Here is a 16,001-nt window from a genome sequence, read left to right as displayed (position 1 = left end):
CTTCAGAAATTGTGTCAGAAACTTCAAGGCAATGAAAGAGGTGTTTGAAAGAAGAGTACAAACAGATCTCTTTCTACACACATTACCCCCTGCCTATGTTTCCACCCTTAGCAATATTCTCTCTTTCTTCTGCCTTTTCTATCTGGAAAGTCTGCAAACATCACTGAGAGAGTTATGGACAGTAAAGTCAGGGAGACTGACCTCTCTGTAAATGTATGGCAATTCCACTGTGAGAGAGGATGTTAGGAGTCGCTCTGTGACTGGGAGCCTGCAAGGGGTGTCCAACCTTTTGGGTTCTCTGAGTCACAGTGGACCAAGAGGGATTATCACGGGCCACAAGGTGCTTGCAGATTGCGAGATCACACATATATTTCCTTTGCATGATGTTGCCACAGGACTTTGCCATCCACAGTGCTCTCTCTTCAGAACTGTGCAGTCGGGGCTGGAGAGATGGCTCAACGGTTAAGAGCACTTGCTCTTCTTGAGTTCAGTTTCTAGCAGCCACGTCATACAACTCACAACTGTCTATCACTCCAGCCCTAGGGGACTCAACGTTCTTTTCTGATACATGTATACAGCACACACCCTCACAGACATACACACAAAGAAAAAAATCTTTTAAAACCCCCCATGTGACTGAGTTATAAAATATTGCAAAATAGCTCATATTTTAAGCAAGTTCACCTTTTGGGGTTGGGCTGCATTCAGAGCTGTCCTGGGCCACTGGCTGGACTCTCCTGCTGGAGGCCGAGTATCTGAGATGTATTACCATGCCGGACTATGGGAGATACAACAGATACAAGCTGTGTTCGTCCCTCACAGATCCTCCGGACCTCTGGAATCTACTTTGTCTTCTTCTTTGTGGTGGTCATCTTCCTGGGTTCTTTCTATCTGCTCAACTTAACCCTGGCTGTTGTCACCATGGCTTATGAAGAACAGAACCGGAATGTAGCTGCAGAGACAGAGGCCAAGGAAAAGATGTTTCAAGAAGCCCAGCAGCTGTTAAGGGAGGAGAAAGAGGTGGGGCTTAGACAGTGTGGCCTGCTATAGGGGCCGAAGGGGACCTGAGGCAGTGTGATGGAGGCCAAAGGCTGCCTCCTGCAGCCAGGTTTCAGCCCTTTGGTACACCGCACTGCACCGCACCCCCCCCCCCACCTCCGTGTTTTACTGAGAATTTGAATCCTTTGCAGGCTGGCTGTGTGGCCATTATTCTCAAACTGATCTGGACACAGGATTCTTGAGAATGTAGTCTCAATGCTTTTCGAATTCTGAAAGTTTGTACCATCTAGAACATGCACCAAATTACTGACCACTGGGTGTAACTTATTTATGTACAAATTCAGGCTCTGTTGCAAACTTTCTTATGTGAATCTCAAACTATTTTTGTTCAGAACCTTTGCATGGTGGAAGGCTGGGGCTCTACTACAGAGGCAGGCTTGTTCTTCCATTCCTAGAACCCATCACAGTTACAGGCCACCCCAAGAAGCTTACCTGGCATCTTACGTTCTGTACTCCAATTCTCAGGGTAGGAGCTGTATTTTTACACTCTGCATTATCTTTTGCATAACACAGATTTGTCAGATGGAAACCCGTGGTGAGACCTTAGTGTCCCCAGGCATAAATATATATCATCCCTAGCACAGCCTAGGGTTAATCATGGGGAACCGTGCAAGAGTTAACCCTGACTTTGATGACTTCGAGGTCTGTGCAAAGCCAAGCCACTCTCTGGATGAACAACAGCCCAGCTAACACATTCAAATGAGGCAAAGAGTGATCTGAAGGGTTCAGTATGATGGGAGAGAGGAGAATAGCTCACTGAGGTTGAGGTCGTCTGCATGCTCATGGGAAGGAATAATATGCTCATTAATTGCTTCTGTTCTCTTTCAAAGGCTCTGGTTGCCATGGGAATCGACAGAAGTTCACTTAATTCCCTTCAAGCATCATCCTTTTCTCCAAAGAAGAGAAAGTTTTTTGGTAGTAAGACAAGAAAGTCCTTCTTTATGGGAAAGTCTAAGAAGAATCGAGCCTCAGCATCAGATTCAGAAGATGATTCCTCTAAAAACGTAAGTCTTCTCCCAGGGACCAGCAGTTCTGTTGTGCATGCAGGGCCATGGAGAAGGAATTCCTCTCTTCATCAGCTCATCATTTCTCTGTCCATGTGCACACTCTCATTCATTTGTGCCACAATGCCAGTACATGCTTGTAAGTATCTATGTGAGCAGTTATAGTGTGTGTGAGGGCCATATTCTTTGTCACTGTGACAAAATTACAGTGGAGCAATCTGTGGGTTGCAAGAATATATTGTAGAGATTCAGCTGTGTATTAAAGCTCTGCTTAAAAATTTCAAGACATTTTTTTTTTTCTAGAGGAAGCCATCTATCATGGAATATTTGGTGTTATTCAGTTTTTAATATTTCAGCTGTCTTCTGCTATGAAATGCCTGTGGGCACATAAACTAGTAGACCATTTGGCAAACAGTTCAGCTTCTCAGACCTGCGGATCCTCTAGGTGACTAACTCCCCCACAGAGCCTAGGAGACAAGCAGGCTGCAGATGCATAGCTTTGCTTCTTATGCAAACGAGGCTCAGACCATGCCTTGCCTTCAGGCCTAGTGGCTCTCCAGAGCGACTGACTGAGACAACAGGACTTTTTGCATAACCAGGTGGAGCAAGGACTGGAGCAGAATTCCAGCAGGGGCAGAGAGCTGTGTGGCCAGAGAGAAGAGAAAAAGGCAGAGTTTCTGTAGATGGGAAGGCAGAATGGCTCAGGCTGAGGAGTGAGGAGCAAGGAAAAGTTTCTTGTAGATTGTGGGTGAAGCAGGTCAGGAGAGGAGAAGAGGAAGGAAAGATGGAGGACAAAGGAACAGGGGACAAAGACGAGACCAAAAGCATTAAGGGCTTAGTTATTACCAGGGCTATGAGGGGACAGAAAAAGTAGGAACTGAGAGTCAGGACGGAACTGAAGTTGTACAGATAGAATTTTGTCATAGAGGAAAAAAGTCAACGGACAAAGAGCTTGGTGTATCTAGATTCATTTCCCCACCATTGGTAGCATCTTTCCTGGGCCCCTGGGAAGGAAATTAAGAGGCTGGACCTCAAAATTCCCATAGAGCGACTTCAGGGATGAAAGATTTATTTTGGTCCATGGTTTTATGGCATTCAGTCTGGCCTGGCGGGGGAGGCATGGCTGGCAGGGGAGGCATGGCTTCAAGATCAGCTCAGACTATGTTAGCAGGAGAATGAGGTAGCATGGTGACTGGTCATGTTGTGGCAAATGACCAAGAAGCAGAGAGCTAAACTGGACCAGGGAGGTGTGACCTTCAAAGCCCAGAGTGGCCTATGTCGGTCAGCTAGGCACCATCTTCCAGAGAGTCCATAACCTTCCAAAAATAGGACCACCGTCTGAGGACGAAGTTACGCAGAAAGACTGAGATTGCCCAGGAAGGTGGAGAGACAACGTGAGCTGGAAAGTGTTTAGAGCAGGTTCAGGGTGATCCCTGTCAGGGTGGCTGCACCAGTCTGAGCCAGTCTGAGCCAGTCTGAGCCAGCAGAAGCAGCAGGGAGCTGCAGAGCATCACAGGGAGGGAGCAGGAGAAGACAGGACTGACTGAAGACTGTGTCTGTCCTGGAGTAAAAGGGAGGATGGTCCCCTCAGCCAGAGTTTCTCCACAGCATAAAAGGTCTTTCCCAGATGTATCAGGAGCAAATGGAGCTGTTGGAGGACGAGAGCCATCAGGAGCCACTGTGTGGAACATTTTGTTTGGGTCTAGGGGGGAGTTCAATAAGTAAGCCATTTAAAAGACAGGGTGAAAATGTTAGCTCGGGGATAATAAGGAGGAAGTTATTGAAGGGAAAAGCCAGAGTGGGAGGGACCCAGCAGCCCCCCCACAGGAGGCCTGCGGCTGAATTTACGTCTGGTCCTTGTGCCCCGTATTAAATCAGTTAGGATTTGTTGGTGTGGAAGCAGCATTGTTCATGGAGGAGGGCACAGATCCTATCCTCAGCAGCGGTCAGATCTAGTCTTGGAATACCATAACAGCCGGAGTCCAGTTGGTTCTGAAGGATAAGCCGAGAGCTTGGGAAGTCAGAGGTTAGCTGATGCAAAGAGACTTTCAGTCCAGCTGTTTAGTTCTGAGAACAATCTCTAGACTGACAAAGAGAGATGAGTTGGCCAGCCCAGGTCTCATTAGACCCCTCTCAGAGATCACTTGAACCACTTCCAGCTGGTTGGGGCACTGGCTTCTCTTAGCTGCTTCATGCTGATGAAGTGTGTGTCAGGGGTGTAGAAGAGACTGATGTCAGAGTGTCTCAGAGTAGCATCCTTCCAGGGGCCACGATAAAACTTAGCAGATGGCAGAGATTATGTCAGGAGATGGTAACTGCACAACTTTGTGGGAGAACTTTAAGAGACAAAGTTAATGAAGAGAAGTTTTTACATTAAGATTATCATAGTTTCTGTTTAGTAAGGTTAAATGCAATTGTACAACTGGCTCAATTTTATGAGGACAGACTATCATTTAACTTTTATGTTTTAATTATCTTTAACAATTTGGCAGCTTTTTATAAGATTAGAATTTTATAATTTTATCCCTGTTAAGATTTTGAGTCTTAAAAATTACAACTTTGAATTGAAGATCTTTTAGCATCAATATCATTTTTAAGCCACAGACACAGTCCACGGAGAGACAGGGAACCTCATTTTCCTGATCCTTGATAGTGTTCTCTTACATCACAGTTTTTTAAAATAACTCAGTTTCTCCAAATAGCTAAAAATTAACAAAGTTAGCAAAGACTTAAGTGGTTAGATATACACCTTTAAATCAGTCTTTGTTAGCATGAATAGACCATTATAACCTTAATGATTTATTAACCTTAATCATCAAACACATGTTATTAAGTCTTATTTTCTGTAAACCTTGTATAACTTATTCAGACCGTTTATGATCTGGCTTTAGCTTTTGTGGCTTTGTCTTCATCTACCATTTTATGATTTTCAAGACAGGGTTTCTCTGTGTAACTTTCTCTGTCCTGGAACTTGCTCTGTAGACCAGGCTGGCCTCGAACTCACAGAGATCTGCCTGCCTCTGCCTCCCCAGTGCTTGGATTAAAGGCATGTGCCACCACTGCCCGGCCTATTTTTTTATTCTTAGGGCAAAAATCATCATAAAAAAATCTATCCTTAGCTGGGTAATAGTGGCACACACCTTTAATCCCAATACTCAGGAGGCAGAGGCAGGCAGATCTCTGTGAGTTTGAGGCCAGCCTGGTCTACAGAGCAAGTTCCAAGGCTATAAAGAAAAACTCTTATTTCTAAAAACAAGCAAAACTATCTTTACTCAAAATATTTACCCCATCTCTTAAACCAAAAACATAACCTTATAATTTATATCCACTTGAACATTTTTCTCAAACCTATTTAATATTTTCTCATATTTTTCTAAACAAGAGTTGAACCGAAGTTATATTCATGGCATGCTGTAGCAAATTACGATTACCTGTATATAAGCTTTTAACTATTAACATTTTTGTTACAAATTTTAAGCTAACTTTTTCTCTACCTAGGATTTTACAGCTTTTTAAAATCACATCCCAATGGTATTACAGATCCTGAGATAAGAAAGTTTACATTCTAGCAATAGCTTCACATATATCCATGATCTTGAGTCTTTAGAAAGTTAGACATCTGTGATTAAATTTAGCCATTTCAATTTTTAGATGTAAATTTCTCTTGATTAAAAAATGTAAAACCAGACTGTGGTGGTGTGCACCTCTATTCCCAGAATTCAGGAGGCAGAGGCAGATAGATCTCTGAGTTCAAGGCCAGCCTGGTCTGCAGAGCAAGTTCCAGGATAGCCAAGGTGACACAGAGAAAACCTGTCTTAAAAAACTGAAACAAAAAAAAAAAATGCCTTTTAAAGATAAATAATAGCAATCCCTGTTGGAAATGGTTTGACTCTTATCTGCATACAATGTCTTGTCCTGGGCTGTTCTGTAGTTTTCTCTGTCACAGAGTCATGAAAAGAGATGTTGGAAAAAAACTTTTAGACAAACACGATTGGGTCTAAAGTGGACAGGCAAAACTCCTGTCTCCAGAGCCAGCTTTCCAGTGAAGTAAAACACAAGATGATTTTCTAATATTATTTATGCTCAAAAGACATTTGAATCTCTCTAAGACTGAACCCAGTGACCTACATATCCATACTAGTTTGTGTGTGTCTGGAGATGGAGACAGACAACCTGAAAAGCTTATCAAGTATTCTTTTCTCTTATGAAGATATCAAGTTGGCAGTAATATAAGTACTTGTAACCTAGAGGACATCTAACAGAAAACTATGAAAATACAAGCAAAAGCATCCAAGTTGGTGGGCAGAAGCAAAGGCAGATCACAGACATAAGACAATGGAGTCCCATGAACAGAAAGACTTTGTATCTCAGTTACAAGCAGCAGGATCAGACACCCAGTTGAAATGTTTGGCATTCAGGCTTTGGCATAATGAGAGCTGAGTGGCTAGGATGAGAAAGGCTTGAGATGAATTATATAGGAGGGGTCCTTGGACCATCCTCCATTCCATGTTATCACATCATCTAATTCAGTTTAGCTATTAAAACTGCAAGTTCTAAATTTAGGCTGGCAGTGGACTTTGTCCAGTGTATATTGAGGTCAGATTGGGACCAAGAGCTGAACACGTGAGCCTGGTCTTAGGTCTCCCAAATGGAACTTTGTAGATTAGCCACAGACAGGCTAAGGGTGTGTCCTTTGGCACAGACAATTTGGAAAGGGCAGTGTGGCTGTTGGCTCCCTCTGAAGCAAAGCCAAAGGCATTAGAGTGCGGGTAGATTACCTGAGCAGATGTCCCCTGCAGAGAGTAGAGTGTGCCATGTGGAACGGAAGGAGCCAGTGAAAGCACATTATGGAGCCACTACCACCTAGGGTAGCTGGAGGTTAAAACCCGTGGAGTTAGGGTGTTTGAGAATATCTATCTGTCTGTCATCTATATCTGTATCTGTTTTATTTTTATATTGAATTATAGATATATTAATTTTGGCCCATCATTCGTTACAGATTCCTAGAAACTGGGGATCATGATTGTGCTGTGTTTTTGACTTGCTGTGTAATGGGACTGGGGGGTTTGCGGTTACAAGAGGAAGTATTCAAGGTAGGGCCCTCGGACATATGTGTTGGGCAAACAACAGGATCTGTGTGACACAAACCATCATGACTGGAGCTGGAGGAAGAATAGCGAATTAGAAGCAAATCAGAAAAGGTTCTCAGGAGAGTGGTGTCTAAGCCAAGTGGGATTCACCAGGCAAAAGGAAGAGCAGATGTTGCCAGTGGAGAAAGTGGTGCATGCCAAGGCCTGGAAGCAAGATGAGCAGGAGAACATGGCCCATTTAAAAGCATGTGTGTGTGCATGTGTGTGCACATGTGTGTGCGTGCACTTGTATGTATGTATGCATGTGCATGTATGTGTGCACATATATGTGTGTATGCATGTATGTGTGTACACATGAATGTGTAAATGTGTGTGCCTATGTGTTTAGGGGACAATGGCAAGTCCAGCTTAGTAAGATGGAGCAATCACAAAAGGTCCGAAAAAACCAAGCCAAGGAGTTCATTCAGTCTTCATGCTGAGGGTAAGAGGTAGGAAGCTGTGAAGGATTTTAATCAAGAGAATGAGATATGTGGGTTTGTTTTTTTTTTTTTTTTTTTTGAGACAGGGTCTCACTATGTAGCTCTGGCTGTCCTGGAGCTTGCTATGTAGACCAGGCTGGTCTCAAATTTGCCAAGATCTATTTACCTCTGTCTCCTGAGTCCTGGGATTAAAGGCATGCACCACCAGGCCCAGCTGGAGATGCATGTTTTTGAAATCCTGGATGTAGGTTGATAAAATAGTAACTGTGATTTTGCATTGTTGAAATTTATTGCTTGTTACTGGAATATAATCTTAAGAAGCAAAGATTTGTTATACATCTTTTTTTCCCCTTTGGTTTTTCAAGACAGGGTTTCTCTGTGTAGCTTTGGAGCCTGTCCTGGATCTCGCTCTGTAGACCAGGCTGGCCTTGAACTCACAGAGATCTGCCTGCCTCTGCCTCCAGAGTGCTGGGATTAGAGGCCTGCACCAACACTGCCTGGCTAGTTATACATCATTTTAATGCTCATTTCCTGCTTTGTTTTCTTGCTAATGACTTAGTGCTTGTTATATACTTTATATTTACCTTATATCAGTACTCAACATTCTTAATGCTGTGACCCTTTAATAGTTCCTCATGCTGTGGTGATCCCCAACCATAAAATTGTTTTTGTTGTTACTTCATAACTGTAATTTTGCTACTATTATGAATCATAATGTAAATATCTGTATTTTCTGATGGTCTTAGGTGACCTCTGTGAAAGGGTCATTCAACCCCTCAAAGGGGTAGCTTTTATGAATTATTGTGCAGGAGGACCCCCGGGGGTATCCTGAGCATGCAAGGAAACATGCTGGGCAGATGCAGCAATGGGCGGGGCAGATGCACGGCATGCGGGCATGATGGCTGCGGCCAGTAATTCACAACCCAGATGCTGCATCCACGTGGAGAGTTTATTCTAATAGAGAGATGAAGAGAGAGATAGGAAAGAGAGAGACAGAGAGAAAAAAAGAAAGAGAGAGAGAGAGAGAGAGAGAGAGAGAGAGAGAGAGAGAGAGAGAGAGAAAGAGAGAGAGGGGGGGAAGGGGCAGGGTTTTTCCTTAGAATGAGGCTTTTATGTCAGGACACAGGGTGGTGCCAAGGGGTGAATTAGAATATTAACATTCCTCTGTTTTGATTATTATAAAAAGAGGTGAGTTATGGAAGCAAGTGGGGGAACAAGGGCACTGAATTCTCGAGGCTACTTCAGGCTGACAAGGGGCGGAGGGGGGCGGGGGAACTGGGAGTCACACAGCGGGAAATCTCAGGAACGTTCCTTGAGGGAGCCGAGGAGGCAGGCTGCAGCAGTGGTGTTCCAGGAGCCTGGGGGACGGCACACCAAATCAGGGGTATAGAGGCCATGGCACCTGCTGTTTCTCTGTAGGTCAGGCGGGAACAGTGAATCTGCAAAGTGTGCTCAAAAAATAGGTGGGGTCAGAAATGGACTCTGGAGATGTTAGTTTTCAGCAGACCAGATTTCTTGATGCAGTAACATCTTTTTCCAGGAGCCTGTAGTATCTCTAAGATAGCTGGAATGGATTTACATCGTGGCAAAAAGGTTAAAAATCCATGTAAGGACTCTTAGGAACTCTTTGTAGTCAATGTTCTATCAGTTTATCAAAGCTGCATTTATCAGTATCAAAACTTTGAACCTCTGGAGTTATATCTGAAACCAGTCTATCCTGTACCATGAAGTCTGTGAATGAGGTATACCTGTCTGTAATACATATATATTCTTGGGATTGGGGCTGTTAAACTGATACCCTAGTCATCAAACATTGTCAGATCTAAGGAGGATAAATTTAAGAAGTGTGACAGCTTTCCAGTTACCTAGGCAGCAATCCCAAGTCTCTCTGTGGTCATTGTGTGTGTTGGGGGGTGACAGAAGCCCCAAAGGCAGCATTTGTTCAGTGGATAGGCCCAGAAGATCTGACAGATTTTTTTGGGAGACTGACCCACCTTGACTTTGCAGTGTGAGGCAATGGGTCCTCCATTGTTCCGCTTATTCACAGTCTGGACAGGATCCCAGCTTTTTACTGCATGGCCAGCCTTGCCATAAGCTTCTGGGTGGAAGTTCTTCTGGGGCCATCCGTCTTCTTGGAGGAGATACAGGATGCTGCCAGGAGCTGACATGTCTCTTTATCATAAAAAGGCTTTTATGTTAAGTGCCACATTCTCATATCTCTACAGGTGTTTGAGGACTGGGGGAACAAAATCTGTTAGATGTATTTATAACTCTGAGAGCCTATATATGACTTAATCTGAATATACAGGTTTCCCAGTTAGTTATAGCGTAATGAAGTTAGCAAGGACAGGGAGGCTTACATTCTTAAGCCTGAACAGACCTTGAGCAAGGAGAGACATTCTTTAAGCTGTTGGCAGTGATATCTGAATCTATTATCCTTTTTAAGGCCCTGTAGCTGTAGTTCTGATCATTGAGTACAGCCAGATTATAATTCTGAATGACTTATATAGAAATAATAATTATATATATATATTTTATTTTACAATACCATTCAGTTCTACATATCAGCCATGGGTTCCCCTATTCTCCCCCCTCCCACCCCCTCCCCTTACCCCCAGCCTACCCCCCCATTCCCACCTCCTCCAGGACAAGTCCTCCCCCGAGGACTGCGATCAACCTGGTAGACTCAGTCCAGGCAGGTCCAGTCCCTTCCTCCCAGACTGAGCCAAGTGTCCCTGCATAAGCTCCAGGTTTCAAACAGCCAACTCATGCAATGAGCACAGGACTTGGTCCCACCGCCTAGTTGCCTCCCAAACTGATCAAGCCAATCAAATGTCTCATCTATTCAGAGGGCCTGATCCAGCTGGGGGCCCCTCAGCCTTTGGTTCATAGTTCATGTGTTTCCGTTCATTTGGCTATTTTTTTCAATAATTGAGTAAAACTGGAATTTATTATAAGCCACAGTCATCCTAGGGGCCTCCATGCTCTATATATATAGCCTCTATGGTTCTATGGGTTGTGGTCTGATTGTTCTTTATTTTATATCTAGAATCCACCTATGAGTGAGTACATACCATGACTGTCTTTCTGGGTTTGGGTTACCTCACTCAGGATGATTTTTTCTAGTTCCATCCATTTGCCTGCAAATTTCATGCTTTCATTGTTTTTCTCTGCTGAGTAGTACTCCATTGTGTATATGTGCTACATTTTTTTCATCCATTCTTCCGTTGACGGGCATCTAGGTTGTTTCCAGGTTCTGGCTATTACAAATAGTGCTGCTATGAACATAGCTGAGCATGTATCTTTATGGTATGAATCAGCATTCCTTGGGTATATGCCCAAGAGTGGGATGGCTGGGTCTTGAGGTAGTTCGATTCCTCATTTTCTGAGAAACCGCCATACTGATTTCCACAGTGGTTGTACAAGTTTACATTCCCACCAACAGTGGAGGAGTGTTCCCTTTGCTCCACATCCTCTCCAACATTGGTTGTCATTGGTGTTTTTGATCGTAGCCATTCTGACAGGTGTAAGGTGGTATCTCAGAGTTGTTTTGATTTGCATTTCTCTGATGATTAAGGATGTTGAGCATTTCTTTAAATGTCTTTCAGCCGTTTGTAGTTCTTGTTTTGTGAATTCTCTGTTTAGCTCTTTAGCCCATTTTTTAATTGGACTGTTCAGTACTTTGATGTCTAGTTTCTTGAGTTCTTTATATATTGTGGAGATCAATCCTCTGTCAGATGTGGGGTTGGTGAAGATCTTTCCCCATTCTATTGGCTGTCTTTTTGTCTTATTGACTGTGTCTTTTGCCCTGCAAAAGCTTCTCAGTTTCGAGAGGTCCCATTTATTAATTGTTGTGCTCAGGGTCTGTGCTGTTGGTGTTTTATTTAGGAAATGGTCTCCGGTGCCAATGCCTTCAAGAGTGCTTCCTATTTTCTTTTCTATTAAGTTTAGTGTAACTGGATTTATGTTTAGGTCTTTGATCCACTTGGACTTGAGTTTTGTGCATGGTGACAGATATGGATCTATTTGTAATCTTTTACATATTGACATCCAGTTATGCCAGCACCATTTGTTGAAGATACTTTCTTTGTTCCATTGTATAGTTTTGGCTCCTTTGTCAAAAACCAGGTGTTCATATGTGCATGGATTAATGTCAGGGTCTTCAATTCGATTCCATTGGTCCGTATGTCGGTTTTTATACCAGTACCAAGCTGTTTTTATTACTATAGCTCTATAGTAGAGTTTGAGGTCAGGGATGGTGATGCCTCCAAGGGTTGCTTTATCATATAGGATTCTTTTAGCTATCCTGGGTCTTTTGTTTTTCCATATAAAGTTGAGTATTTTTCTTTCCAAGTCTGTGAAGAATTGTGCTGGGATTTTGATGGGGATTGCATTGAATCTGTAGATTGCTTTTGGTAAGATTGCCATTTTTACTATGTTAATCCTACCTATCCATGAGCATGGGAGATCCTTCCATTTTCTGATATCTTCTTCAATTTCTTTCTTTAGAGATTTAAAGTTCTTATCAAAAAGGTCCTTCACTTGTTTAGTTAGTGTTATCCCAAGGTATTTTATATTATTTGTGGCTATTATAAAGGGTGATGTTTCTCTGACTTCTTTCTCAGCCCTTTTATCATTTGTGTATAGGAGGGCTACTGATTTTTTTGAGTTGATCTTGTATCCTGCCACTTTACTGAAGGAGTTTATCAGCTGTAGGAGTTCCCTGGTAGAGTTTTTGGGTCACTTATGTATACTATCATATTATCTGCAAATAGTGAAAGTTTGACTTCTTCCTTGCCAATTTGTATCCCTTTGATCTCTTTTTGTTGTCTTATTGCTCTAGCTAGAACTTCTAGTACTATATTGAATAAATATGGGGAGAGTGGACAGCCTTGTCTTGTTCCTGAATTTAGTGGTATCGCTTTGAGTTTCTCTCCATTTAATTTGATGTTTGCTGTTGGCTTGCTATAAATTGCTTTTATTATGTTTAGAAATGTTCCTTGTATTCCTGATCTTTCTAAGACCTTTATCATGAAGGGGTGTTGGATTTTGTCAAAGGCTTTTTCAGCATCTAAGGAGATGATCATGTGGTTTTTTTCTTTCAGTTTGTTTATATGGTGTATTACATTGACTAATTTTCGTATGTTGAACCATCCTTGCATCCCTGGGATGAATCCTACTTGGTCGTGATGGATGATTGTTTTGATGTATTCTTGGATTCGGTTTGCCAATATTTTGTTGAGTATTTTTGCATCAATGTTCATGAGGGAGATTGGTCTGTAGTTCTCTTTCTTTGTTGCATCTTTGTGTGGTTTGGGTAGCAGGGTAATTGTAGCCTCATAAAAAGAGTTTGGTAGTGTTCCTTCTGTTTCTATTGTGTGGAACACTTTGAAGAGTATTGGTATTAGTTCTTCTTTGAAAGTCTGGTAGAATTCTGCACTGAAACCATCTGTTCCTGGGCTTTTTTTGGTTGGGAGACTTTTGATGACTGTTTCTATTTCTTTAGGGGTTATTGGTCTATTTAAATGGTTTATCTGGTCTTGATTCAATTTTGGTATGTGGTATTTATCCAGAAAATTGTCCATTTCTCCCTGGTTTTCCATTTTTGTGGAATACAGGTTTTTGAAGTATGATCTGATGATTCTCTGGATTTCCTCGTTGTCTGTTGTTATGTCTCCCTTTTCATTTCTGATTTTGTGAATTTGGGTGCTCTCTCTTTGCCTTTTGGTTAATTTGGCTAGGGGTTTGTCTATCTTGTTGATTTTTTCAAAGAACCAACTCTTTGTTTCATTGATTTTTTTGTATTGTTCTCTTGTTTTCTATTTCATTGATTTCAGCCCTCAATTTGATTATTTCCTGGCGTCTATTTCTCCTGGGTGAGTTTGTTTCTTTTTGTTCTAGAGCTTTCAGTTGTGCTGTTAATTCATTGGTATGGGATTGCTCCATCTTCTTTATGTGTGCATTTAGAGCTATGAATTTTCCTCTTAGCACTGCTTTCATAGTGTCCCATAAGTTTGGGTATGTTGTAACTTTCATTTTCATTGAATTCTAGGAAATCTTTAATTTCTGTCTTTATTTCTTCCTTGATCCATTGATGTTTCAGGTGGGCATTATTCAGTTTCCATGAGTTTGTGGGTTTTCTATAATTTTTGTTGTTGAGGTCTAACTTTAAGGCATGGTGGTCTGATAAGATACATGTAGCATGAATCTTAAAAGTCCTTATTAATAAAATCAAACCCAAGGCGAGTTATTGGGGTCCATGCTGGTAGATCAGAGAGACAGAACAAGCCACAGCTATCTCACCTCGCCGGATCCTCAGCTGGTCTTGTCTCCTCAGACTGGAGGCCTCTGAGTCCTCATCCGGAATGAGTCTCAGCTGAATTACTGCTCAAAAGCCTGAATGCTTAACCAGCCAAAATCTTAACCAGCCAAATGCCTCTAGTTTCTGGTCCTCACGCCTTATATATCTTTTTGCTTTCTACCACCACTCCCTGGGATTAAAGGCTGGCTCTGGGATTAAAGGCGTGTCACCATGCTTGGCTATTTCCAATGTGGCCTTGAACTCACAGAGATCCAGAGGGATTTCTATCTCTGGAATGCTAGGATTAAAGGTGTGAGTGCCACCATTTTCTAGCCTTTGTATCTAGTGGCTGTCTGTTCTCTGACCCCAGATAAATTTATTAGAGTACACAATATTTTGGAGAACACAATACCACCACATCTCCTCTCTTTTTGTCTAAAATTAAAAAAAGCTTATAACTAATACAAGAAAAAACTATCCAATAAGTATATACAATATATACAGCCAAAAATTACATTAATGATGTCTAGTCCATTAACATTTGACAGATTCAGATAAAAAACTCCATTATATATATATTAACAATGTCCAGTCCAGTAACATCTGATAAACTCAGACCAAAAAATTTTCATTACTTATCTTATTTAAAACAAGTAGTTCCTTTTTAAAAGTAGATTCCATAATCTCCCTTTTTATCTTATCATATCCATATTCTCTCTTTTTTCTTTTCATAATACATTCAGTAGTCTACCTTTTGTCATTTTTATATCTTCCCCTTTTTCTTCAGTGTAGATTCAATGATCTACCTATTTATCCTATTATTTCTTTATCTTTTTCTCAGAGTAGATTCGATGATCTATCTCATATCTATATTCTCTTTTTCTTTTGCTTTCTAGGGGTGAAGATATCTTTAGGGAATCTCAAAAAGAAAATTTTTGGGTTAATCATCAAGTCCTGTATCATTTGTCCAGTCTCTGCATAATAGGAAAGTTCAGGGCTTGTTTCAAGTCCTTGTTCAAGTAGTCTGCCAGGCTGTATCATCTCAGCTAGTCCTCTCGAAATTGTCCTGACCAGTTTGTAGTCCAAAGTCGATTTTTCCATGGTATTAATCAGCTTAATGACTTTATCATAGTCCATGTGGAATCATCGTTGTAGGATCCTGTCATCTTTTTGAAGATTTCAAAGTCACTGTTAGGCATGGTCATGGTTTCCTGCAGACTTTTTTTTTTTTTTTTTTTTTTTTTTGTGCCTCCTCTGTGGTTTGGTCTGATAAATGTCTGTCTCTCAGAACCATAAACATTCTTCCCTAGAACAGAAAATCTTCACAACAATTTCTCCCCACCATTTGTCTTGCCAAACTTTTCCAAACTGACTTTGCCGATGCTTTCTTGTAACACGATGGTCTGGCAATTCTTCTCTGAACCAGCAGCGGTAAACCCTTCATTCCAGGTAGCAGCATCACCGCAGTCACCAACATGATGAGAAGGAGCTGGCAACGTGGAGCAGTAGCCACTGCTTCCATGGTCCCACCACTGTTTTTGGCTCAGTCCAGGCCAAAGCTTCTCCCAAGCCTCCTAGGCCGATCTCAAACTCGGGATCCTACTGCCTCTGTCTCCTTCAGCAAATCCTACCAGCGTGCGCCACCACAACCGCCTGAGTGTAGCTTGGGCCTGAGATGGGGCTCACAAGGCCACAGGCAAACAGCTTTTTCATGAATTCGTAACACAAACGTTGGGCGCCAGATACAGGAGGTTATTCCATTTTTTTTGTATCTGTTGAGATTTGTTTTGTGTCCAAGCATGTGGTCAATTTTTGAGAAGGTTCCATGGGGTGCTGAGAAGAAGGTATATTCTTTTGTGTTAGGATGGAATATTCTGTAGATATCTATTAGGTCCATTTGAGTCATAACATCTGTTAGGTCCTTTATTTCTTTGTTAAGTTTCAGTCTGGTAGATCTATCATTTGGTGAGAGTGGTGTGTTAAAATCTCCCACTACTAATGTGTGGGGTTTGATGTGCGTTTTAAACTTTAGTAGTGTTTCTTTTGTGAATGTGGGTGCTTTGTATTT

At 41.9% G+C, this 16,001-nt stretch overlaps 1 protein-coding gene across 1 annotated transcript in view; it reads left to right on the top strand.

Annotated features, from left to right (window-relative positions):
* Scn11a (sodium voltage-gated channel alpha subunit 11) overlaps positions 1 to 16,001 on the top strand; it is an 88,199-nt gene that overhangs the window by 16,799 nt on the left and 55,399 nt on the right. Inside the window, exons 9-10 of the mRNA XM_037208035.1 lie at positions 823 to 1,020; positions 1,890 to 2,063. Of these exons, the coding sequence (XP_037063930.1) occupies positions 823 to 1,020; positions 1,890 to 2,063 (372 nt within the window). The remainder of the gene's footprint in view (positions 1 to 822; positions 1,021 to 1,889; positions 2,064 to 16,001) is intronic.

The sequence above is a fragment of the Peromyscus leucopus genome, chromosome 7 (assembly GCF_004664715.2).
Source record: "Peromyscus leucopus breed LL Stock chromosome 7, UCI_PerLeu_2.1, whole genome shotgun sequence".
Classification (NCBI taxonomy): domain Eukaryota; kingdom Metazoa; phylum Chordata; class Mammalia; order Rodentia; family Cricetidae; genus Peromyscus; species Peromyscus leucopus.
This window is presented reverse-complemented; position numbering and strand designations above follow the sequence as displayed.